The 25,823-nt window shown below is 36.6% G+C and overlaps 1 protein-coding gene across 7 annotated transcripts in view; it reads right to left on the bottom strand.

The window, feature by feature from the left end:
* The window catches only part of PCGF5 (polycomb group ring finger 5), a 125,065-nt gene that overhangs the window by 11,142 nt on the left and 88,100 nt on the right, over positions 1 to 25,823 (bottom strand). For 5 of the 7 annotated variants that reach the window (XM_072869278.1, XM_072869279.1, XM_072869277.1 and 2 more), the window contains 7 exons: positions 17,126 to 17,222; positions 12,578 to 12,633; positions 12,390 to 12,449; positions 8,267 to 8,415; positions 6,786 to 6,884; positions 5,042 to 5,131; positions 963 to 1,022 (listed from right to left, as the gene is read on the bottom strand). In XM_072869278.1, coding sequence (XP_072725379.1) covers positions 963 to 1,022; positions 5,042 to 5,131; positions 6,786 to 6,884; positions 8,267 to 8,415; positions 12,390 to 12,449; positions 12,578 to 12,633; positions 17,126 to 17,222 — 611 coding nt within the window. Of the gene's footprint in view, positions 1 to 962; positions 1,023 to 5,041; positions 5,132 to 6,785; positions 6,885 to 8,266; positions 8,416 to 12,389; positions 12,450 to 12,577; positions 12,634 to 17,125; positions 17,223 to 18,426; positions 18,788 to 25,823 lie in introns of all 7 variants that reach the window. The other 2 variants (XM_072869283.1, XM_072869282.1) reach the window with 2 other exon arrangements.

Genomic DNA, 25,823 nt, shown 5'->3' with positions numbered 1-25,823 from the left:
CTATTTCACATGTTTTTCACTTTGATTATATAAATTGGCGCTAAAAGTACTCAACTCTAATTGGAAGTGCACACAGGCAGAGACAGAGCAGCCACCTCACTGAAATTGCCATGTAAACCAGTGAGGCTCAGTGTTTTTTGCAAACAAAATTACAAACCAACAGTATAAATAAAATGCACTATGCTGGAACAATTCTAATTATTGAAGTAGGCGTGACTGCAGTACGTCACTCCCATCCCTAGTGGGGAATGACCCTCGATCATTAACTTCTAATTTTTTTGCTCAAGCAAAAATATTATTTCAAACTTCCAAAGTAACTTTTAGAAATTAGTTCAAATCAAAATTCTCAATGAGGAAACTGAAATGTTGTTTCATATAGGCATGAACCATTTGATCAACTAAATTTAGAAATCAACTTCAGTTTGCAGGTTCTGGAGGTTTTGGTTTGTTACATTTTAGAGATAAGGCATTATTCCATTTCTAATTTTAAAAGATGTGAAAGGAATACAGTATTAGAAAAATCTAACATTTCTTTACTCCATTAAAAAGAACATAGGAATTGCCATAAAGAGATGAAATCAATGTAGTCTCTTTTGATTTACACTCTTCAGTTTTGATCCCTTGTCAGTGACTGCCCAATGCTACCAGTTAGAAGGATGAGACAGGAAGAGGTAGATAATCCTTCCAGACTGATGCAGATATCAGCCTACAGAATGGTATCTCTCTAACAAAAAGATAAATGGCCTAATGTAAAGAGAAAGAAAACCCTTAAACCTTTTGAATGGATTCTATTTATTCATTCAGTAAAGCTTTCTCTGAATGAACGAAAATGCTCAGGACTTTCTCATAGAATTTTAGCACTTTGTAGCGAGAAATTATAAAAACTCCACAACTTGGATTACCATTGAAGTGCTGACAGGACCTTAATGACTGTAGTACGTACAGTCGTGAGTGCCTCTTACCTGATAAAAAGTGCCATCCTGTGAGCAGACTTGCGAAGATGAGCAGTTCTGACACCGAAACTGAGAAGGAGATGATTTTCTGATCAGATAAGAGGCATCCACAGCTGGACATATACATCTACCATTTAATGTTGGTTTGTTTGGTTTTTTTTTAATTTTCAAATGTAAAGCTTAAAATTAATTTACTTATTTAAAACAGGAAAGAATTCTCTAATGAATAAATGGGTATTTTCCCTTTACTACTCTACCTCTTGTAAGATCCACAGCTGTGCCAGTAAAAGCTCATGGTGAATAGTACCAAAGATGGAGATAATGGATTTACTTGATCTTCACCCAAAAGAAGAGATTGTTAATTAATTACCATTGCAACTTCTAGTTTATAACAAGACCCAACACAGTTAGGGAAAACAAAATCGTAGAAGCCCAGATGTTACTGGATTTATTACCAGCACAATGTAGTTTTTACAGGTTTTAGTTTGTCATCTCTGACTTCAGGGGAGTGATTTAAAACTACATAAAGGAAAATATCATAGAATCATGGAATTGTTTAGGTTGGAAAAGACCTTTAATATCATCAAGTCCAACCATAAACCTAGCACTGACAAATCCACCACTAAACCATGTCCCTAAGCACCACATCTACAAGCCTTTTAAATACCTCCAGGGATGGTGACTCAACCACTTCCCTGGGCAGCCTGTTCCAATGCTTGACAACCCTTTCAGTGAAGAAATTTTCCCTAATATCCAATCTAAACCTCCCCTGGTGCAACTTGAGGCCATTTCCTCTTGTCCTATCACTTGTTACCTGGGAGAATAGACCAACACCCATCTCACTACAACCTCCTTTCAGGTAGTTGTAGAAAGCAATAAGGTCTCCCCTCAGCCTCCTTTTCTCCAGGCTAAACAACCCCAGGTCCCTCAGCCGCTCCTCATAAGACTTCTGCTCTAGACCCTTCACCAGCTTCGTTGCCCTTCTCTGGACACGCTCCAGCACCTCAATGTCTCTCTTGTAGTGAGGGGCCCAAAACTGAACACAGTATTCAAGGTGCGGCCTCACCAGTGCCGAGTACAGGGGGACAATCACTTCCCTAGTCCTGCTGGCCACACTATTTCTGATACAAGCCAGGAAGCTGTTGGCTTTCTTGGCCACCTGGGCACACTGCTGGCTCATATTCAGCTGGCTGTCAACCAACATCCCCAGGTCCTTTTCTGCTGGGCAGCTTTCCAGCCACTCTTCCCCAAGCCTGTAGCGTTGCATGGGGTTGCTGTGACCCAAGTGCAGGACCTTGCACTTGGCCTTGTTAAACCTCATAGAATTGGCCCCAGCCCATCGATCCAGCCTGTCCAGATCCCTCTGTAGAGCCTGCCTACCCTCAAGCAGATCAACACTCCTGCCCAACTTGGTGTCATCTGCAAACTGACTGAGGGTGCACTTGATCCCTTCGTCCAGATCATTGATAAAGATATTAAACAGAACCGGCCCCAACACAGAGCCCTGGGGAACACCGCTTGTGACCGGCTGCCAACTGGAGTAAACTCCATTCACCACAAGTCTTTGGGCCCAGCCATCCAGCCAATTTTTTACCCAGAGAAGAGTACGCCCGTCCAGGCCATGAGCAGCCAGTTTCTCCTGGAGAATGCTGTGGGAAATGGTGTCAAAGGTTTTGATAAGGTCTAGGTAGACAACATCCACAGCCTTTCCCTCATCCACTAAGTGGGTCACCTTGTTGTAGAAGGAGATCAGGTTGGTCAAGCCCGACCTGCCTTTCCTAAACCGTGCTGACTGGGCCTGATCACCTGGTTGTCCTGTACGTGCCGCATGATGGCACTCAAGATGATCTGCTCCATAACCTTCCCTGGTACCAAGGTCAGACTGACACGCCTGTAGTTCCCCAGATTCTCCTTCTGGCCCTTCTTGTAGATTGGCGACACGTTTGCTAACCTCCAGTCAACTGGGACCTCCCCAGTTAGCCAGGACTGCTGGTAAAGGATTGAAAGTGCCTTGGTGAGCACTTCTGCCAGCTCCCTCAGTACTCTTGGGTGGATCCCATCCAACCCCATAGACCTGTGTGTGTCTAAGTGGTGTAGTAGGTTGCTAACCATTTCCCCTTGGATTATGGGAGCTTCATTCTGGTCCCTGTCCCTGTCTTCCAGCTCAGGGGTCTAGACACCCCGAGAACAACTGGTCTTACTATTAAAGACTGAGACAAAGGTGGCATTAAGTACCTCAGCCTTTTCCTCATCCTTTGTCACTATGTTTCCCCCTGTGTCCAATAAAGGATGGAGATTCTCCTTAGCCCTCCTTTCGTTGCTAATGTATTTATAGAAACATTTTTTATTGTCTTTTACGGCAGTAGCCAGATTAAGTTCTAGTTGGGCTTCGGCCCTCCTAATTTTCTCCCTGCATAACCTCACGACACCCTTGTAGTCCTCCTGAGTTGCCTGCCCCTTCTTCCAAAGGTCATAAACTCTCCTTTTTTTCCTGAGTTCCAGCCAAAGCTCTCTGTTCAGCCAGGCCAGTCTTCTTCCCCACTGGCTCGTCTTCCGGCACATGTGGACAGCCTGCTCCTGCACCTTTAAGATTTCCTTTTGAAACACATACCTGATGAACCAATACCTGACTGTACTATATGTAGTTAAACACAACTTACAAATTTAATCAAGAGTTGTCAGCTCCTATATTCACTTAATGTTAAAAACTATAGTTCTGAGCTTTTTGAAAAATTTTAACCAGTACAAATAATGTCCTTTTTGTCAAGATGATAGTTACTGTTGCTTCCAAATCTATGCAACTGCCAAAAGTCCGTTTGTAGGCAGCGGCTGCAGAATTAAATGTCATGAAAGCATTCCATTATCACTGAAGTTGTTGCCTCAACATTTCCTGATAGTACAGTCAATACTAACAAAAAAGTAAGATGGCAAGCCAAACACCTACTGGTTTCAAGGCAGTATTGGAAAAAATACTACTTAAAGCTCCCTTATTGGTACAATATTGGGGTTTCAGCAATCACCAAATTTCAGTGCAATATTACTTTCAAATTTAATGAATACTTGCCTGTATACATTAACTCCCTTAATTCCTAGCAAAATCTATCCTTCCCCCACCCCCTTCAGATTAAGGTAAAACTTTAAGAAACTTGTGAATTGTTAACTCCACAGTGTGCTTAATCCTCTGTCTTCTCTCTCTGTGCCCCAGTGCTTTTTATTCTGAGTACTAGGAAGCTTAAAAAAAAGTGCAGAAAGTTTGGAATTTTCTGTGGATCAGTGCATTAACATATGTTAAGTGCTTAACCTTCGCTGCACTCCAATATAGCCTCCACTGGTAGTGATAGACAAATCTGCATATACTACAAAGCAATAAAGAGTGAAGAACAATCAACAGCCATACACAAACGAACGTATAAAAGAAAGAGAAGAAATGGGGATATGACTTTTAACCAAAAAAATTAAATATCAAGGTAATATAAGGGCTACTAAATCAAATTGAATATCAGACCTGAAAGAAATGTCTTTTAATAAGTTAAATATTGCAATTCTAAAATATACATATGCAGCAAGGAAAACCCATTTAGCTGTGTTATCTGGATGCTAGTGTTATACAGCATATCTAAAAAAAATGGGTGTAGTATTAACAGAAACAGTAATAAAACAATTGGATTTCTCCCATAATTTTTCAGTGTCACTTTCAGTTTACTACTGAATAAAACAGACTCTTAATAAAGAACTGTTGGATGCATATTCCCCAACTATTGTAACTCAAAAGGTCACTAAAAGCAAATTTGCAGAAAAAGAACAAGTGCTTGGGTTTTCAGATACTTGACTTAAAACTCTGAGCAGAACTTGCATGGAAGCTTTGTATACCCGCTATTTTTAAGTTTCAGAATCTGCACAATATACGTGCTGCAGGGTTTCACTCATAAGGTTTAACATAAGAAATCCAGAAAACATGCAAAATGCATTTTTAAATAAGGGTTTTTTGAAGGGTCACAGAATATATTTTGGACAAAGCTGTGAAAGCATGTATGCTCTCTATAATAATATACCAAAATGTCATTTATTAATAATGTAACAACATTTACGTTTTCGCCTCTTAGTCTCCATCTCGTCATATAGATGAATTCCATAGTATGATCCTTCCCCATGATTTCTCCATTGCATAGTACATCCAGCTTAAAATACAACAGAGCAAACAGTAAGACAAAGGGATGCAAAATTTTAATGTCTAAATGAACTCCTAAGTGAATCTCTTGAGAGTTAATACCTCAACTCCTATCATTATATGATAATTCCATCAGACACGTATATCAAACCTGTTGTATATAAATACAACATACTGACAATAAACTATACGTCTAATTTTCATAGTAGTATTCCACTTTATTTTTTCACTTTGTGTTTTCAATTAAGGTGTGGACAGAAGTCTACTAAACCAGGTAGGAAATCACTAGTAGACAAACAGTCCCTCTACTCATCAAAACTACATGCTATCTGTTTGAAGAGAAAGCCTTGTGCTGTATTTTGAAGGCCTTTTTGCTATGTCAACGCTCTTTCAAACCCAAAGATACAAAACAGGAGTACTGTAATTTTCATTTTTTAAAAATAAATGATAAAGTAATTAAAAAAACCTACTTTAAAAATAACTATAAATTACAAGGAAAACGCAATTCTGAGTATACAAACATGATTCTTCATTAACTGAAGGCAAAATAAAAAAAAGAGTAATGATCTCACTGTGAAAAATGGCTGTTTTAAACTGTATTATAGTATCTTACTTCTACCCTCCACTGAAATTGTTTGAAAATTCTTTCATTACTATAGCCATAATGCTTTTCTGTTTTTTAGAGGAAAAAAAGTCAAAATGTTGAAGTAATCAGATACTCTGTAACACAAGCCATTAAGGTGCCAGAGACAGATTAAATTAACATAATTAACAAAACCAAATGACATCAAAACAGCTGGTCAGCATGTCATGATACTGTGACAAACTCCTGCATATAGCTCTGCAATAACCTGGGCACCTAATGTAACTCAGCTCTACCTCTGACCAAAGCTGGGATGCTGCCATTTGTGCTAAAGGCAGCCTGCAGTTCATGGAGTCACTGACTCCTGTAAGAGAACTGGGTGAAGAAATAGTCTGTGCTGAAGTCAAAATTCCTGTATCGCTGGGAAGAGGGAAAGCAGAGGCAAGAGTCTCATGCTTCCCAACTCCACCCTGCATCACAACTTCTATCATGTTAGCAAGTCCCTCCAGGGAACAGTCTTGGCCAAGATCAAATCACTCATGGAGCAAAGACCGTCTCTCCATCAAATTCCACCTAATTCCAGAGAAGTTACAAAAAAAAGTATCTCCATTTTGAAATATTCAAATGGTATTTCTCCTCACTTCTTCATAATTACAGGATAGTTTCTTACATCTAAAGAAAATTAAACTGCAGAGTAATTTGGTGTATGTCTAGTTGATCTGTCCTTTTCCCCAGTAGCGACTAGCCCAAAATGGTATTAAGTGACTTTTTAATTAACCACATGGAAAGAGAAAGCATTTATTTGTTACATAAAAATATAAAAACTTAATGTATCTGTTCCTTCACAGGCGAGCAACAAACTGAGTTATCAGAACTGTATGAGTTCCTTGATTAGCAACTTTAGTCACTGTGATAAAATGATCACTTCTCAATTAAGGGCTGAAAATATAACTTGGAATATTGAACAGTACTTAGTAATTGGGCTAAAAAATATTCCTCAAGTTCAAATATGATTACATTTCATAAAAACCTAATACTTTGCAGGGAAATAAAAATACAAGCATCGTTCGTTCAAATGTACCTCATAAGAACTTGGAAGTTTTAGTTTTAAGCTGAGAAACTTTTTGATAGTTCCCACGGTGACTCGAGTAGAACAGCGGATAAATTTTTTCATTAAGCCCTAAACAACAGCAACAAAACAGAAAAAACATGTTAGAAATTTTGGAGCATGTGAGCAGTCTTTAGTGCAAGAACAGCTGTAATTGATATTTTTTTCAACTAGTGACCAATTTTACTGCACTCTCTTCTAATTCATGATGGCACCATAGGTTCATTTTTGTTTACGTTTTTGCAAAATTTACAAGATGACAAACAAGTTCATTTAACCAATCTCTGGTTCTAAAGAAATTTCCAAAAGATACAGAAGGGAGGAAAGAAAAACAAAACAAAGCAAAACAAAAACCATCAAAACCACCAAAAGCCCCAGAAGAACTTAAATAATCTAAGTGTTTGTGTTAGAAACATTGGGGATCAAACAGATGTTAAATTTCTTAGAATTTCTTCAGTCCTTGAGATAAAAAGGAAGTAAAAACATCCTCAAATAATCTAGGTAAAATACAGGGAAGCTACAAATCTGAGATGTGATCTATTATCACAGATTCTGCAATCCAGAACCTAATAGTTTTGATTCAACAAGAAAGCTAGAAACCTGAGACTCCTCCATGGTGATGGAGATACAGATTTCTTACTGTATATAGCATAAACAGACAGTGATAACACATACATATTTTTTCTTGCTGAATCAAAACTTTCTTACTGTGTAAGAACTTCCAAAATTATACATGTAACATAGTACACAGAAAATATAAGTAGTGTTTTATTAGACAAATTTTTAATATTTTTAAAATTCTTGTCTTTGTAATTTAATAAAACATTATTAAAATACAAGAGCATTTCTAAACACTTTCTTCTAGACTCGATACCATTAGGTAATCTTCCCTTCATGAATAGAAACCAAATATCCCTAATTCTTAAAACAGCAGTTAGCAGGTATCACCCTACACATATTACAGATGGAAGTGACCCGCCCAAGGCCACAGTCGACACATCAGTGTCAGAATCAGGTTTACAGCTCAGAAGATCTGTATCCCAGTCATTCAGTGCACAATGTATCTGAAAAGCAGCGTCATGCTGGCATGGTAAGACAGCAGTCCTGAAAGTGTGAGGCAGCTCACCTACAGCTAGCTTTTTCAGTACCTCTGTGGTATGCTGTAATCTGTTGTGTAATGCAGATCTATACCATCAAGGCTGTAGACTACAAAACTATAATCCATTAAAAAAAAAAAAAATCCACTGTCACAGATGGATTTCCATATAGAATTGTATTTTTTACAAAATTCCAAGATGCGTTGAAATGTTTCAAACAAAAGGACTAAATAAGCATGGAAGTGGAGACAGTTCACCACATTAACATTTATGGTTAATGGTTATAAAATGATTTGGTTCCCGTAAGATGCTATTCTGCCAACAATAACAACAGCACAGATTATCTTTACTACTCACTTTGACTACATTATCTCCTGACTGCCCATTGTTGCGTAAACAGTCGAGGCAAATAGCAATCTGTGGGTCACTCCTGTGATAGTCTTTATCTTCTTCGTTTTCATCACACTCCTCATCTACTTTGGGTTTATCAGCTTTTGGGCTTTCATCTGTAAAATATGAAGATCATATTATTTAAGTGTAAAATAATTACAAGTCACAGTAGCAACAAACACATATTTAAAGTAATACTTCATTGTCAAGAGCATATTTTTTCTTCAAATTAACTTTATACAATTTTAATTCAGTGCATTCTTAAATTGATCAGTTTACAAATCTCTGAAAACAAAGTTTTACTACTGGAATTTTAATGTAATATGCAAACAACAGATTCCTACGTGACAGAAAATAATTAGGCAGATGGACTACTAATGGTTATGGCTGTCTACTTCTGTTTGTGCCCAGTGATTAAAACCCTGCAAGTGCGCATGCATCAAGATCACTCAGCCACATAAACCTACTCTATGGTGTGGCAGTTCACTGCCAAAAAACATTGCTTTTAAATAAACAGTGGAATAACTAATCCCAACACTTGTATATCAAAGTAACATGGGTAATCAGTTCATATTAACAGTCTGCTGCAATATCCAGTGGAGACAAGTTCCTGAAAGGTTATCATGAAGTAAACTAAGGCAAGATAAAACATAACTTTCATCCACTTTTGATCTGGTCTAAGTAACACCATTGTAAAAACTCCAGGTGTCTCTTTCCACAAGGATTTTATAACTAAATAACCATATACTTACTTTTTCCCCTTTAAAAACAAAAAATGTAAGAAAAGAGGAATGGTCCCCATATTTTTTGGCAGAGCACATATACCCTATATATAATAATCACATATACCATATTATCTCTCTTCACTGATGCTGTTAGATGTTCTATTGATTCCTGGTTTAAAAATCTAACTCTTTGGAAAAGGTATCATCTCCTACAGTTTTCAAAGGTTTAGCATAGTTGAACACTCAAATGCTAAGACTAGCAAGTACATCTAGATAAGGCCGCAATGTACATAAATAATAACCAAACAATGAGCCATAAAATGGAGTAACTTTTACAGATTTGGAATACAGCATACAATAACCCTATTATAAAAATTTGTTTTTTTCTATATCCCCAGCTTATTTATTTTGATTTAAAACAAAGGCTGCTCTCTGTTGGAATAAAACATTATCATAAGTAACTTGAATAAGCTACTTTTGCATTTCCTGAAAAACTTTCAGATTAAATTCTGCTGTTTTCCTACACTTACCACAAACTTTCTGAAGTCATTTAGAAGAGTTAAGATGAGAAGATACAATAAAAACTTTAACAAATATCAATCTATGCCTAAGTTTCTAGACATAGTAATTAGTTCACTTTGTTTAGTTTACATATTCAAGATGAGTTTTAAGCTACATTCATTGCTTTTCTTTCTTACTGTTTTGAAGTATTTTATAATTACAAAAGATTTGTCCACAACTCCCTACTAGCTATTGATACATTTAGCTGAATGTGTATCATACATACGTTTTGTTCCTATCATCTTGCTATGAACAAAATTTACAGTATCAAACTACAGATTTTTTTTTTCTTTTTGTGAAAGTCCAGGAAACAAACTTTTTTAATCAAGCAGGTACAGTCTACCTGTCACAACCATTTGTCTGAGGTGTCTGCCTATGATTCACAGATTCTTCGGCAATGCAAACACATACACAACTTTTAACAATTATCACTGCTGAGTAATGCAGGAAGATTTAGCTATGCGGTTTGAAAAGTCTTGAAAGGCAAACCAACTACAGAGCTAGGAAAATTAGCAAATTTTCAGTCATAAAATCATTCCAGAAATAGGTACACACACAAAAAACATTGCATCTTTCAAGATATTCTGATAGAAATTCAAATGCTCCTCTGTGTAAATGGCACCAGACTATTTACTAAAAAATCCTTGTAGATATTAGAATTAATGATGTTTGTACAGGCAGCCTCCAGAAATCAATGTGATGGTCCATTAGAGGCATGATATTAAAGTTCAATATGATACAATTTAAAAAAAAAAAAAATAGAAAAAAGAAAAAATTAAATTTTAGTCTCACCAAAATGGACTTGGCATTCTCCAAGTCAAAAGCATCAAGCCAAAAACAAGACAGGAAAAACAAACCAACTCCCCACCCACCTCCACCCTCCATGCATCTTTCCTTAAGGCGTAATTTGGTGTCTCTTTTTTTTTTTTCCTCATCTTTCTTGCAAATTGGAAGTTGTTGGAAATTGGAACTTGTCTTGGAACTTGAACTTCTTGGAACTTGAACTTCTTGGAAATTGTTTACTTCCTGTGCTTTTCTCAGATATTCAGCGTAAAACTGATCGCCAGAGAGTGAGTCAATGTAAAGCTGTTTGCCCTCTTCCTTCTCCAGTTCAGACTTGGAAGGGACCAATAAAGATTTTTTCCTCTGTACCACAGTACGTTTCCTATCATCATACATCAATTCTCTCTAGTAACCACTCTCCTAGTGGAGTCACCAATGCCTGAGATATGCTTTGCTGTTCGGGGTTTTTTTTCCTTCTGATATGTGAAAATTGTAAGTCCTGGGATTTTTTTACAAATCTTAGATGCTAAGGTTGGGAACTGTGTTGTGACCTGTGGTAAGTACATAACTGATGGACTCTTTTAAACTGGAGTGACTACGTGATTGCAGGGGATGGTATTGACAACTGAAACAGTCCCTTCTTACTGAAATTATTCTCACCAAACAATTTATTCTCAGGCAAGATTCTAAATGCTTGTTTATGGCAGAAAATAGTTTAAATGCTCACAATTTGTCTCAATGAGTTACCACGACTTTCAAATGGTTTCTAGTGTCAAATTTCCATAGGCCAAGGACACAGTCACTAACAGAGCTGGATACATCTGTAGCTACTACTTAAAAGTATATTTTGAGAGTTAGAGCCTTCCTCTGATTCACAAAACAATCCAATCACTCATTACACTTAGTAACTGATCTCCATTAGGTTTACCATTAAATTATGGGAGGAAGGTAAGAACCAGAAGAATAAATTGGTTAAAAGTAAGTCACATTATACAAATTTGCAAATTATATGTTATTTTTTTCTATCTATGTATATAGCAAAAAATAGTTGTCTAAACAGTCAACAATTGTCTATATTTCATAAAAATATTTTCTAAGTATTTTTAAAACTGAATAGGTATACTCTATACAGTATGTTGTAGTAAACTAATATAATTTCATCTACACTGTCCTGCAGTTCTTCATTTAATTACATAACAGAGAAAAGAACCTTGTCCCTTATAATGGATACCAAATGTAAATCAACAAAACTAGTGAGAAAGAAAATGAAATGTTATGAAGTTGAAAAGAAGATATTATAAACAATTGAGTGCAGAAGAGCATTGCAAGAGCACTTGACAGTGATCCTTTACTAAAAATAGCTATTTTTTTAGCTTAGCAGAGCCTTTCAGAAATTCTTAAAAATGCCCAGATCAAATAGGCTATGGTATCAAAACCTTGATGTCAAATTAAAGGGGCATAAAAACAGTTGGATGTAGTCCTCACTTAGCACCTCAATACTGAGCTCTCACAGTTCATAGGTCAACCACAAAAAAAAAAAAAAAGGAAAGAAAAGAAAAAAAGAAAAAGCATTTTGGAATCTATATAAAACAATTGTTTAGCATGTGTGGAAAACTGTTGTACTACTTGTCATAACTAATTCTTGACAACCTCCTACTTAACAGCTGGTCAAATTCAGTAACAGAAAATAATCTGTAAAAAACTCAAGTAGTTCTGCATCTTGCTGTATTAAGAAAATTAAGAATTCAAGTGGAAAATCGCATGAGTGTCGAAAGTAAAAGCTTAGGGAAATGCAAATAAAAATAATGGTGAAACAGCTAGTGTTTGTAAAACGACTGGTTAATAGATAAGCAGCAGTACATGGAGGCCCAGATTCCGTTTACATAGATTTGTTACACAAGTTTCTATAGTATCTTTGAATTCAGTAAAAACAATGTATGTGCATAAGTGTTTGAAGAAACAGGGCTTAATGAGCAATGTTACTTAACATACAGATGAGAGGGGAAAAAAAAAATCATCACCTTGTCCATTTTCTTGAGGTTTGTTTTTCTTCCAAAATTCAATCTCTCGCTGCAGTTCCTCTAGTTAACATCAAAGAACAGTAATGTGAATTTTTAAATCAATACTACAGGTGTATCAGTAGAAACAGCCATATTCCCTCCATCAACCCTCCATGAAACAGGTACCCAAAACCAAATGAGAAACTTACGTTCTCGAAGTCCGGGCACCAGCTTAAATATAATTTCCTCTAAGGTGTTATCCAGCCTTTCAAAGGGAAAAAATAAATTTCACATTAAGTAGAATCTAGCATTTTAAATATCTGTAGCCTTTAAATAACACCCCCCCACACTTTTGAATAAACCTATGATTTTAGCTTGTGAGACAACATGCATTAAAGCTTATCTCAACCACCTCTTGAATAGATTTATTTTAGAAATAACCAAGGAATTCATTTTTTAATGTATAAAGACAAAAATGAAAAAACATGATACTCTAAAATTTTCATTGTTTTAATTTGTGTTACATGCAAACAATTGTGTTACTAAAAGGAACAAACTGGAAAAGTAGCATCCAATTTTCAGGTCCAGGTTATGAGTAGTAACCATGAAAATTATAAACTCCATTACCATATTAAGTGTTCAAGTGCTTTGGTAATAAGGCTGTTATGAAAAACTGAACAGACTATTCCCTGCTCATTACAGTACTGACAAACCAGTCTTGGCAGGATAAAGAAGACCACAGAGCATCCATGCTGCTCTGGCTAGACAGTTCTCAGCACCCAACATAATTCATTTAAACTATTTAAATCTGCCATGAGTTTGTCTACCAGACAACAGTACACAGCACAGGCATGTCCTCTGATATCCTGATATTAGTGCCAGAAATAGCTACTACAGTCCCTTCCAGAGGACACAGTGCATTTACCTTTGCTGCTGAAGCTAAAATATTTTTCTTCCCTTTTCTCTGAATTTTACTCACTCTCCTACCCATTTAATTTATCATCCATTTTCTAGTTCCACTTCCTCTCCCTGTCTCACTTATCCTTTGGTTTCCTCTGTCTCTCATTCTGTTTCCTTTTCCTTTCTCTCCTCTGCTCTCTACATCTTCTCTTGTGAACAGTAATTCCCACTGTCCACAGCCTAAACAAAAACCCGTGACAAAAAAAAGTACTAAGTAATACGGCCAGAGAAATTAAGTACCTTGAGATTCAGTCAGAAGCTACAATACAGTAATTGCCTTTAATATATTTTTAATTGCCTTAATTTTGCATCTCAATAATGATATATATCTCTCTATATACATATATATTTGCATATACACATACATGTATGTGTACATGTTATTAATAATACACTATAGGCCTGTTCTAAAACATATGACTGTTCTCTATCTTTTGTTCACTAGCAGCAGCAAAGTAGGAAGAAGACTGAATGATTTTATTGTTGAGGAATGCCTAAAAGCCATTTTAACAGATAACAATTATCTTCTTATAATAAATATATGAGCATTCCAGGTTCTTTTCTTTACAGAATTTGTATTTGTAATTGAAAGTTTACAACTAGACCTATTACCCAGTCATTTTCTTCTCAGACTAGTTCCCTGTGTTATCCATCAGTTCATGGAGACAGTCATACCATAAGAATATTCATGTTGAACCTACAACCACGATCCATTTTTTAATTGCTTCTTCTTATAAGGACCAAAAAAAAAAAAACCCAACCAAACTTCAGCAAGTGAAACAGACCTCCCCTAAAACATAGAGAGTACTTTCTCACAGATAAGAAGGAAACCAAAATCATGGGATGTCTGAGCACTTAGCTTCTGATAGACGACAATACAGGTCTACCTTTCCAAATGGTATGTTATCTCTTCTCGCCTCTCCTCTCAATATCTAATGCAACTAGATGGTACTGCTTTCTATTAAGTTCCCACAGCAGAGCACTGGGAACTTGGGAACTTGTCTTGGAAATGGAATTCATTTCACATTGTAAGAAAGCTCTCATCTTCATAACTTACTCATTAAGAGAACAGAAATAAGGACTTCAAAAGAGAACATCACTACCTTCATTCAAAATCCCACTAACCATTCCTCAGGATGGTATAATACATGCTGTTTTTTCTACATTTATTTTTGAAAATTCCCACTTAGCACTTTCTAATTTGTCTTCAATGGCCCAAACCAAAAGTGACTGGTAATACTAACATAGCAAGAAAGCGAGTATACTTAGCAAATTTATGATGCTAGCAGCAAGAACTGGCTTCATAGTCTAGTCAATGACTTTATTTTCTTTCAAAACCTAAACAAAAAGAGCTATTTTGTCCTTATGAAGCATAAATACTAATCAATACTTTAAAAAATGCAAAAAAAATAACACTTATCTGATCTTTAAGTACAGGGAAACTAAACTTAAACCACAGGAAAAAAAATAGGAAATTATAAAAAGATTCTCAATTTCACCTGCATCTTACAGTGTTTCTATTATCCACGCCTATGAGCACTCTAACAAAGATTTGTATTTCTGTGACTTGCATCAAACCTATTCCAAAATGAAACCACTTGACATAACTCCAAACCTGGTCTCAGTCATTTAATATGATACTTCCTGTTAACGCTGAAACAAGAACATTAATATTTTAGACACACTTCTTTCCACCCCCACATCTTCCAACCTCCAAACCAGAACGTATAGAAAGAAGAACCAAGCATTTATGTCAGCATCGTATAGTTTCTTTTTTCACCTCTTCTATGATAGTGAATGACTTATAAGATCAAAGCTACTCTCTGATAATTGCTAATTATCTGAAGTGAAGCAAGCGAAGACTATCACTCAGGAAAACTTTCATCCAAAGAAGCATGCTACCAAGAAAAAAAGAAGCCTGCCTTCATGGTATAACCAACCCAGACCCTAATGAATACTGACAATGCAGAATTCTGCTAAATCAGGAAAGGGAATTCTAGAATTTAACACTCTTCCTATATCTTCATTTTAGAGCTCAATGTTGAATTTCAGACTGAGGCTTATAGTTTCAAGAGACCCTAAGAGCTGCCAACTAAAAGATACATCTAAAAACTCACATAGTTATGCAGTTATTCAGAACTGAGTTTATAAAGTAGTTTATAAAGTTTTACTCAAAGATCTCAGTTAAAAATACTATCTAGAGTGTTCAACGCCATTTCTCAGAAAATGACTGCATTCTTGAGCAATGATTGGGCTGGTGTCTACAGTCAAAGACATGTGCTAAGTTATGCAGGCAACATCCAAAAAAGATAATTCCATTACACTGCTCATGTGCTCTTTTGATTATTAGTTTAGTAAATGTTTAAAACTGTTTCATAAAATACAACCAGCAAACTACTAGCTATATGCAGTTTATTGGCAAATAAACCCAATGACTCTAAAAGGAGTTTCAGGAAATAATCACAGAGAAAATAGCTCTTCCCACATTTCCAGCTTATGGTCTCAACTTTTCTCACCCTTCTATCACTTCCTGCTTAAAGCATATTATTATTTTACTAAGTATCTACTAGATGTTTCAGAAAATACATTTTTCGGCTCCTATGAAATGGTCCTGTCAGAATAAAAGAAGTATTTCTAAAATGCTTTTGTTTTCAGCTTATTAGTAGCATTATGCACTATGTATAGCATCTTCTGTTACGGCTGACCCAGCGCCTTAGACACTGACAGGAGATCAGAAAAATACTTATGGTAAACATCTATATAAACCCTTTTAGCCCTACCCTTCCAAAAAACATTCAGAAGACTTAAGCTAATAACACCCTTTAGAGTTGCTGAATTTAATCTCTCTCACCTATCCTCTTGGTATATAAGTGAAGCATGGGAATTGCTCTGCACACACGTATCAGTCAAAAATCCAAGTAAAGTATGACAAATTGTAGCAAACACAATGACATTAGGAAATAATACCAACCCTAGTAAATTCCAGATGTAAATATTTATTTTAACATTGATGGAAGAATATTTCTTCCTCAGTTCACAACAGTATTACAAACTAATAATATTGGGGGGGGTGGGAGTGGAGGGAGTGGCTTCATCATTTTAGGAAAACATGAAGTTCTTCCACTTGTGATGACATTTCTTGATTTCTCTGTACTATACTTGTAGGATGGCTATCACCTTTGTTTCAACATAACATCACTAAAAGAGAATCCAGAATTTCAAGAAAAAAAGTTGTTTAAACAAAGATGTGTTATTGTAGTATAAAAAATGCAAATTCTCAAGAAAGGGAACTTTCAGTGTCAAAACTTTCTTTCATGAGTGTCTTTTCATTAATCTGACAGCAGATTTCAATTCAGATTGGTAAATCTACGCCCTGGAAAACATTCAGTTATTTGCGCAATTCATTTTCTACATTGCTCTAAGAAGAAAAAAAGTTGCCTGCAGTTTGGAATGCCCTAAATCATTTGAAAAAAGAAACTCTAGACTTTAATTTCATGTAAAGAATAAAAGGTATCTGGTTCATTTATTTGTTTAATAGGGGTATTACAATATTTACTTTAATTTGTACCTTTCTGTGTCTTTCCCTTATCTTTCCTCCTTTTATTATATCTGAAAAAACTCAATTTACAATTTATTGGGAGATGAAAAATTGACAGAATCTATGGCCAAGAACAGTCGATATATGTATTTTACAAATAAGCAAAAAATTTAATTCCTTTTCAGGATAAAGATATTAAGATTTTATTTTTTTGTTGTTGTTGTTCCATTTCAGCAAACGTTGTGCAATGTCATCTTACCTTAACATTTCTAGTGGATTGGTCTCATGCACTTGGTTGCCACACCTGGGACAGTCATTGCTGTCTTCAAAGTGTTGAACAATACAAGTCTTACAAACTGAGGGATAAAAAAAAGAAAAAAAGATTAAAAACCCTTAGACTAAGATCTAAATAATATTGCTTGAACATGACCTAATGATACCAGCTAACTACTTCATGCATCAAAGATAAAAGAGTATTATTTTAAGCAAATAATTACAATGTACCTTATCCACTTGTTCCTCAAAGCCGTTGCTAGTTCTGCTCTGCCAAGACACTGAGTTCAGCAGCACCAAGTTCAGCAGAACAGGTTAGACAAGTGCTGCTCTAAAGTATGCAGTATTTTTACTACTTATAATTCTCCCAGCATCATAAAATGCAAACCCCATATCATGTAGCACATGTAAAGAACAGGTTCTGAGAAAGTGCATGCTGGGGAGCGCTAGCCCACCAGAGCCAATCATCACTTCAGATTATTTGAAAATGACTTATGCACATTATTTTCTTTCCAACAGTGTTGCTGGAAACTGAAAATACTGTTGTAAATACTTCTTGTAAGAGAAAAGTTCACAGAAATTGTACACAGGTTCAAAGTGGCTAGGTTTCCCTTTTGACACAGCGCCTTCAAAAGCAATGACAGAACTTACAGTAAACATTTAATACTTGAATCTTATAATGAAAAATCAGGATCGTGACCATGGCAAGCATAAACAAACCCAAAAAACCCAACAATGTGAATTTAAAATCCAATAAACTGAAATTAAACTAAACAAGGTGCTACACTACTGTTGCTTCCAAATGATTAATTGCAGACTGTAGATTTTACTGACATTAATAAGAAAATGGAAGCCAAGCTGATGAGAACAAATATGCCTGCTATTATTATTGCGTTACAACATTCTGGATGGAGATAAACTCTATCCTCTGTTTATTATTACTTCACCTAAACTGAAATGAGAACTGCAAATTCATCAGTAAATGGACTGAAAAAATAAATGGACTGCTGCAATTGCAATATGCTTTCTGCTGAAACACTGTAATTTCTTTCATCAGGTACCTAAAGAACTAAGAGTACCTCTAAAACAAGCTGGTAAATCCTAATTATATGACAATCTTTAAGGAATCTTGAAATTCCTTTAACAAATGTCATGTAACAAGCGAAGCCTGCATTTATCTTTGCCTTAGTATGTGCAGAAGAGTTACTACAAATCAGCTGACCCTGATAATGCACACACATTGGACCTCTGCGCAGGTGTTTTTTTCAACTGCTTTAAAACACTAACTTAAGGACATTAACTTCATAGCTTTGGTTGAAATTACAAGGAACTTTCCCCTTTCAGTCTGACGGACAGACTTCAAAGCTCTCTGGCTGGCTCTCAGCCCTCTCCCCAAGCTCAGTGGCTCTCGCGGTGCTGGATGCAGGGCAGATTTCCGATGATCTGGTAAAACGAGCTCAGGAAGCCCACGAGTCCTGCCGAACAAGCCCAGTAAGTGGGGCGCAGTGCTGTCCTCTGCACATGGGGACTCCAAAACAGCCGAGAACACTGATGCTATGAGAGCACCGTTCAGCCCTCAGGATACGAGTTCATTTCTTCTTAACCTCAAGTTGTGAGGTATTTAGCACTGGTATACAGATGCAAGAACCTGTAATCACAAAACTCTTCTTATATCACAGATCTTTTATAATTTGTTAAATTACTAGACTTAATTGATTTTTGCACATGCATTCCCTAACACTTCCACAGGGTAAGAAGTCTAGTACAGAGCAGCAAATGTGATGTTCTGTACCTACAACGTTTCTTCACTTTTCTGTATACTTTTTATAACTAATACTCCTAAAACTAAACATTTTGCTACTACACTTACAGAATACAAAGAATTTCATCACCCACATAGAAGCCCTCATGCCAGCCCAACAGAGCATTTAAGAACACGCTTAAATTAAAGCACAAGTCCGAATAACTTCTGAAATATATGTAGTTAAGATTTCTATAATCTCTCCTCATTAATATGACTGAGAATCCCCTCTAGAACTGAAAATAACAGAAGTTATCTTTGAAATTGAAAAGACATGAAGATTATTGGCTCAAAGTTTTTCTTAAGATGTAGTGTCTGCACACGTTCAACCCAGGGGCAAACATCACAAGGTGGAATTCACAAGCCGGTCAGTAGCTCCTCAGCCACCCCAGCTCCCGTAACTATCTGAACTACCTTGCCTTCTGTCACCCACCTGAAATACAAAGCAGCACAGGGAGCAACTGAAGGCATAGTTCAGTTCCTTCACTAATCAAAACCCAGCCACATACACACAATGATATAATAGGGAAGAGGCACAGACAGTAAAATACATACAAAAATCACCTCTCCAAGAATATCCATCACTGTTCTCCTTCCTTAAATTAATGCACTAGCTGTATAAAGGTCAGAGCCTTCTGATTTCAACTAGCTATGCCAAGATTAAATAGATGTGGGATTTTTTTCATTTCTTCACCTACATCTATTACAGACATTTTTAACTGTGTTGTTTGCTTTAGATATCATAATTTTTTTTTTGCACTTTACCTTAAAATGGTTTAAGCTTTGTAAGATTTTACAGTAAACAGATAAGAACATGACATTGCTCACCAAAAGGTGTCATGAATCTGCTCTGCAGTGCTCCCTTTAAATGAACATCCTGATTCTAAGCACAACTTCCAGCACCTTCAAAGAGTGTACCCTCATTTCAGGCACACAGCCCTGGGGAGTAACATGTAATAAACAAAAAGCCCTCTCACCTGTAGCTAGATAACAGGGTGCGCGCTTGGTCCCCTGAGCTCAGGAAGTGTCACAAGTGGGTCTCAGAGTCACAGATGAAGAAGGAGCATCACTTTCCCAAAGTTATACTTTTTGAACAGGCATTGCCGTAAGACATAATGCTCTGCAAAAACATGTACTAAAGGAGTATATAGAAACCCTACAGGTGTCCAGACCCAAATTACTTGCAAGCAACCACCAACACCATTCAAGTGCACAGACAGAATGTGATTAGCTGGCCAAACAACATAATGTAATATTCTCCAAAAATGTTCTTATCTTCAAACTCTAATTACTGTACCTTTACTTTTTTGACACTACCAGTAGATTGTCCTGAAGACTGTCCAAAAACAATGGCTCCAGCTAAATCATGAGCATGCCATGACATTTGAATTGAAAAAAAACCAACAGTCAATAACACTAATTAATCTGAAATTCTGATACAGTGTTCATGAGGAAGCTAGGATGAAGTGAGCTTTTCTTTCTGAAATTGGCCATCCTGGTACATGTCATTCATTTATCTTGCTCTTCTTGAGAAGTGAAAAATGAGCCAATCGTAAAAAGGTCCTACTCTAAACACATGACAGGAAAATCAAAACAGAAGACAATGTGGCACAAAACCATGATGGAGAAGGCTCTTTAATTGATAGTAATACGTATTGTAATCACTGTAAAAAATTAAAAATATTTCAGCCAGAAGACCGTATGCAGACATAGTGGCTAAACTGCATTTAAATTTATTTATTTAAGCATCCTAGAGACTTTTAGAAAGAAGATAGTCTAGAAAAGGAAATATTGCCACGAATGGAAGTAGTTAACATTGTTGAAAATCTTATCTTCCCCCTTCATTAATGGAGGAGATGTCTTCTTTCTATCTATAAAAAACAAAAAAAACCCCCAACAACAACAACCAGGACATTTTTGGGGCATGATTCTTCTATATTATTGAAGTAGAGAGCATCAAATCAATTAAATTGTAGAGATACTAGGTCTGCGTGAAGTGAACCAAAGGACTAAATAGGATTAACCTATTAAATCTGATGTCAGATATAGTAAAAGTCTGAAACAAGAGTCCTAGAATAAGCACTTCTTGGATGACTTCAATGAGAATTAAAATAACCATATTCTGCCCAAGCTTCTCAAGGAATCTGTGAAATATGCTACTGTCAATAGGACTCTTCAACTGCAGCACCTGATATCTCATAATCCTGGTATCTATATTGTGTTGAAGGTGGAGATGACAGACTACTTCTGTCAGGAGAAAGTGTACAGATTAGTGGCGGGTGATGACAATCCTGATGAGAATCGCAAGGTTAAGAATCATCTGCTATCTCAGAAATTCCATTAGTTGGAGAACCTCAGTTTAACAAGTATGGGGAAAAAAGGCTGAGAGCTAGTATGATGACAAAATTGTGAAGTCTAACACAGTTGTGAATAACGACCATATGGAAATTCAGCTGCAAGTTGCTGAGGTAAGTAACATAAGGGTTTGGTTTACTTTAGACCTCTTCTGACTTGACTTCACAGAAACTGAGCTTAGGGATAACTCTTTTTCAATGGAGAACTGCAAGTGAGATGGAGTTCCTCTTCTGCTAACTCCTATAATAAAGGAAGGGGTTGGTCTTTCATTTTTTTTTTGTAAGCCTCCTGTCCAGTAGAAACAGCAGCATCTCTATGGAGTCGGTTTTTCTAACCTGACATCAATTTTAAATGATTGATAAAGAAAAAAAAATTGGAAAAAATAGTAAAAATGTAATTGGTATTGGTCAGGAACTGATAAGCCTAACCCCTAACCTTCTCTTATTTGGGTAATTTTTTGCAATGGAGACTCTAAGAGGATTAGCACAAAAATTCTTCAAAAGGATTACCAGTGGTTTCGTATCAATACCAGAGTGGTTTCTTTTTTTCTGTAAGCAATTAGTACTAGCCTCCTTCAGAAAGCATTTCCCTGTGTTTTAAGAAAGCTATGTCTGAAATTCTTTGAAGAGAATTTAATTCCCTTCAGTTGCTCTTGGGATCTCTGCTCTATTCACGTCAGAGAAGTTCTCAAAGTCTGTGATGAGATGACACTGATCCGACTGTTTTGAAAAGGACTCATTGATTTGTCTTGTAAAGATATTTTAAACTTGGCTTTGCTAGGCTTTTTGTTTGTTTTCCAAACTAAAGACAAATAGGACCTATCTGAGCTACGTCCTTCATTCACATCTAGAAGAAATTTGAAATTATTACTGTTCAGAACCCCATGCCACAGGACAGGTAACACACACTTATTTAAAGTCAGATGATCGGCTCCCCAAAACCTCCCAAATACTAAACACTGCTAAACATAAAGCCTGCTAAAATCCACAATAATGTAACTTGAAGAAATGTTTATAATATAAACCAATCTACGGAAAGGAACTGAGTTCCTCAGTCTGAATGTATTTATGTGCTCTCTTTATACCTTTTTTTGAGAGAAGATGGCACCATTGGAAGCCATGCGTGGTCCAAGAAAGGGACTAAAGATTAATGAAGAGCTTAATCTCCAGTGTGAGAGAGGTCTTTGAGTAGAATATATAAAGACAAAACATAATAAAGAACCAAGAATCTTAAGCCAGTCCTATATGGATGTATTCCCTACACCAACAAACATACAGATCTGGATCAAGTCTTTGTGCAGCAAGCTCAAATCACGAGGTCATCTATACCATGAAGAACCCCTTGAAATTGTAAATCAATACTGCAGTAATCTAAAACAACTTTTGCTTTTTCTCATGTAAAACTATGGTGCTATGAGGATTTGCCTGTCAAAACTAAATGTGATTTACCGATAGCAATGTAAAAGTAAAAAATACACATAAATTCTAGAACTCAAAAATAATGAACTGATATGTGATACTTCTAGTAGGAGTAGGATTATCAACCAGTATTTTCAGATATGATAGGTATAATCATCCTCTGTTATTCTCAATATAAAACACTGAACATTTTTCAAAGCCCATCACTTTGAAGCTTCAGAGAACGGGATGAAGTCTAAGTATTGGGTGAAAAGGGTAGGGGAAAAGGGAATTTTTAAACACAAATTACAGATATATTTACTTCACCACGTTAGAGGAGAAAAAAAAAAAAAACAAATGAAACCAAAAGCCTTTAATGCTTCTGGTACAGCTTACCAAAATGACATGGTTTCACTTGCTTTACTGTAAGTCATGGTGTGGCAGCAAACAGGCAAAAGAAAACAGCTTAACCAAAACGTACACAGTTTGCACAATTTTGAGGTATGTGCTACACGTGCCAGTGAAATGAGAACCTGAATTTCATGGTTGTACTATGACACTTCAGATGACCCACAATAAAAGTTAAACTCACATAAAATGATTTACTACAGCTGATAAAAGTGCTTGTGTGACATATGCTAATTGGCTGGCAACCATAATATACTACGCAATGCTACGTTTTCCAATACAGAGATATCTGGTTCACACGTTCTATCAGATCTTTGTAATCAGCTGAAAAATACAGATACAAGTGTCAGGACTGTGCTGTATGTCATCTTATGCAAACAAAACCAGTACATATCTTACACATATCTGCACACATATTGTTCAACAAAAAGACTCTTCCTAGGTTATTTTTAAAAATCTGATTAACAAGGAACCTAAATAAAACTTCATATTGCATTTTTTAAAGAAAATATTCTACAAGAGAAAGTTTAATTGGTTAATTGTAGGACAAATTCTTTGTCAGAACTCATCCTTTGAATTCTTCCAAGGATCTCCTCTCTCAAAGTTAGTCACTCTTTGATCCAGTGAGCAAAGGAGGGGCACAGGATATGCATAGCTAGTGGAACATCAAACCCATCTCAGTGACGGCACAGAGATGTAACAAGTCATTTGGTATGTTTAATGAAGTATTTAATTAGCTACCTTAAAACTGCTTTAAAAGCACTTACTTTTAGGGAAAGTATCTGCATAAAAACAGGACAGAAAACTTTAATATACTTAACCGCCCTTCTCAGAAACTATACATGTGAGACTACTCCACTGTTAATTACAATTACCAGACACAGTCAGACTGGATTCCCTTCTGTTAAAAAGGAGAGAGAATTTCAGTATGTGGTGATCAAGAAAGACTTTTTGGGTTGAAATCTTCTATTTCAAAATAAGACAGATCTGCTAACCTTTAAGACATGCTACATTCCATTGACTGAAGCTTCTGCAGGAGAAGGAGTATGAAAGCAGCTCAGCTTTCTTGTCTGAGAGTGGGAAATTTTGCTGCAGTAAAGTTCTTTTGGGATCTCCTGGTGAGAGCATAAGGTTTTAGCAAAATCTGAAAAACACTCTGGTTGCAAGATTATTGGTTTGATATTGAAAATTACATCTCTGGTCATTTTCCTGCATGGAAGGACATTTCTGAAAGTTCCTAGATTGCACTGGTTGACAATTTCTTAAGGTAAATACTACAGAGACCAACTAGGAGTAATGCACCACTTGATCTGCTGTTCATAAACGGGAAAAAGTGGTGATGAATACAGCCACAGATGGCAGCTTGCCTTGCAGTGACCACAAGATGACCGAGTTCAAGATCTTGAGGAAGGATATAAAGTTAAACAGCAGTTAGGATTCTGAACTTCAGGAGATGGGACTTCAGCTTGTTTAAGCAACTACTAGTCAGATTTCCCAAGGAGGCTATCATCAGAAAGAAAGGTACTTAGGAGAGCTGGCTGTTTTTTTTTTTTAAAGAAAATTTATTTAGACCTCAAGAGCTAACCAGCCCATTGTACACGGAATTTTGTCAGAAGAACTGCTTGGTGCACAAGCTTCCTAATTAATATGCAAAAACAGAGCCTATCAGAAGTGGAAACAAGGATGGGAAACAAAAGGATATAAAATCATTGCTCTGGCACTTAGGGACGAAATTAGGAAAGCCAAAGCCCAGCCATAGCTAAAACTAATGAGGGACATAAGGGGATTCTGCAAGTAGGCTAGTAGCTCAAGAAGTTCAGATAAAATGCGGGTCTGTTACTGAATGGGGGAAATGACTCAGGAATAGATTATATAGAAAGTTTTGAAGTCCTCAAAATCTTTTTTGCCTTGGTCTTCACAGGCAGAGCCTGATCCCAGACCTCCACGCATACCAGCATGATTTGGGAAGGGGAGGGATGACCAGCAGCCAGGGAGCAGCAGGTGAGTGCCTACTGAGAAAAGCTGGATGCATTCAAATCTATAGGCCAGGTAGGATTCACTACGCTGAAAGCTTATTGCCATAATCATGATGATTATGGGAGGTGCCTGATGACTGGAAAAGGGTAGTGTGTTACACCCACCTTTAAGAAAGATGGGAAGGAAGACCCAGGTAACTATAGCTAAACAGTCTTCCCCAGCACCCTGGAAAGATGGCAGATCACGTCATGTCCCTTGGAATCAATTTCCAACTATGTGAGGGACAAAAACGTAATCAGGAATAGGCAATATTGATTTACGAAAAGCGAATCATAGTTGAGGCTAGCAGGTGATCTAATAACAGCCTATACCATTTCAGTAGCAGTTACAGAAGGGACGCAGCCCAGCTCTTCTTGGTAGTGGCAAGGAGTATCACAAGGAGCAGTGGACACAAGTTGTTGTTTGGTAGGACATGAAAAACTTTTTCACTAGGTAAATAGCGTAGCACTGGAAATGGTTATTGAGAGAGGCTATGGAGACTCCACGCTTGGAAATTCACAACTCAACTATACAGAGCCATGGCTTGACCTGGTATAGTGTTGGCAACTAACCTGCCTCATGCATGAAGTTGGCCTAGACAACCTCCAGACGTCCCTTCCAACCAACACTTCTATGATTGTGTAAACAGTCTGATATTTTTTAAGACACTAAAGAATGTTCCTGAGGAAAGTTTATTTTCCAAGTTT

Source organism: Ciconia boyciana, chromosome 8 (genome assembly GCF_034638445.1).
Source record: "Ciconia boyciana chromosome 8, ASM3463844v1, whole genome shotgun sequence".
In the NCBI taxonomy this organism is placed as follows: Eukaryota; Metazoa; Chordata; class Aves; order Ciconiiformes; family Ciconiidae; genus Ciconia; species Ciconia boyciana.
Note: the sequence above shows the minus strand (reverse complement) of the source record. Positions and strands in the feature narration are given on the sequence as shown.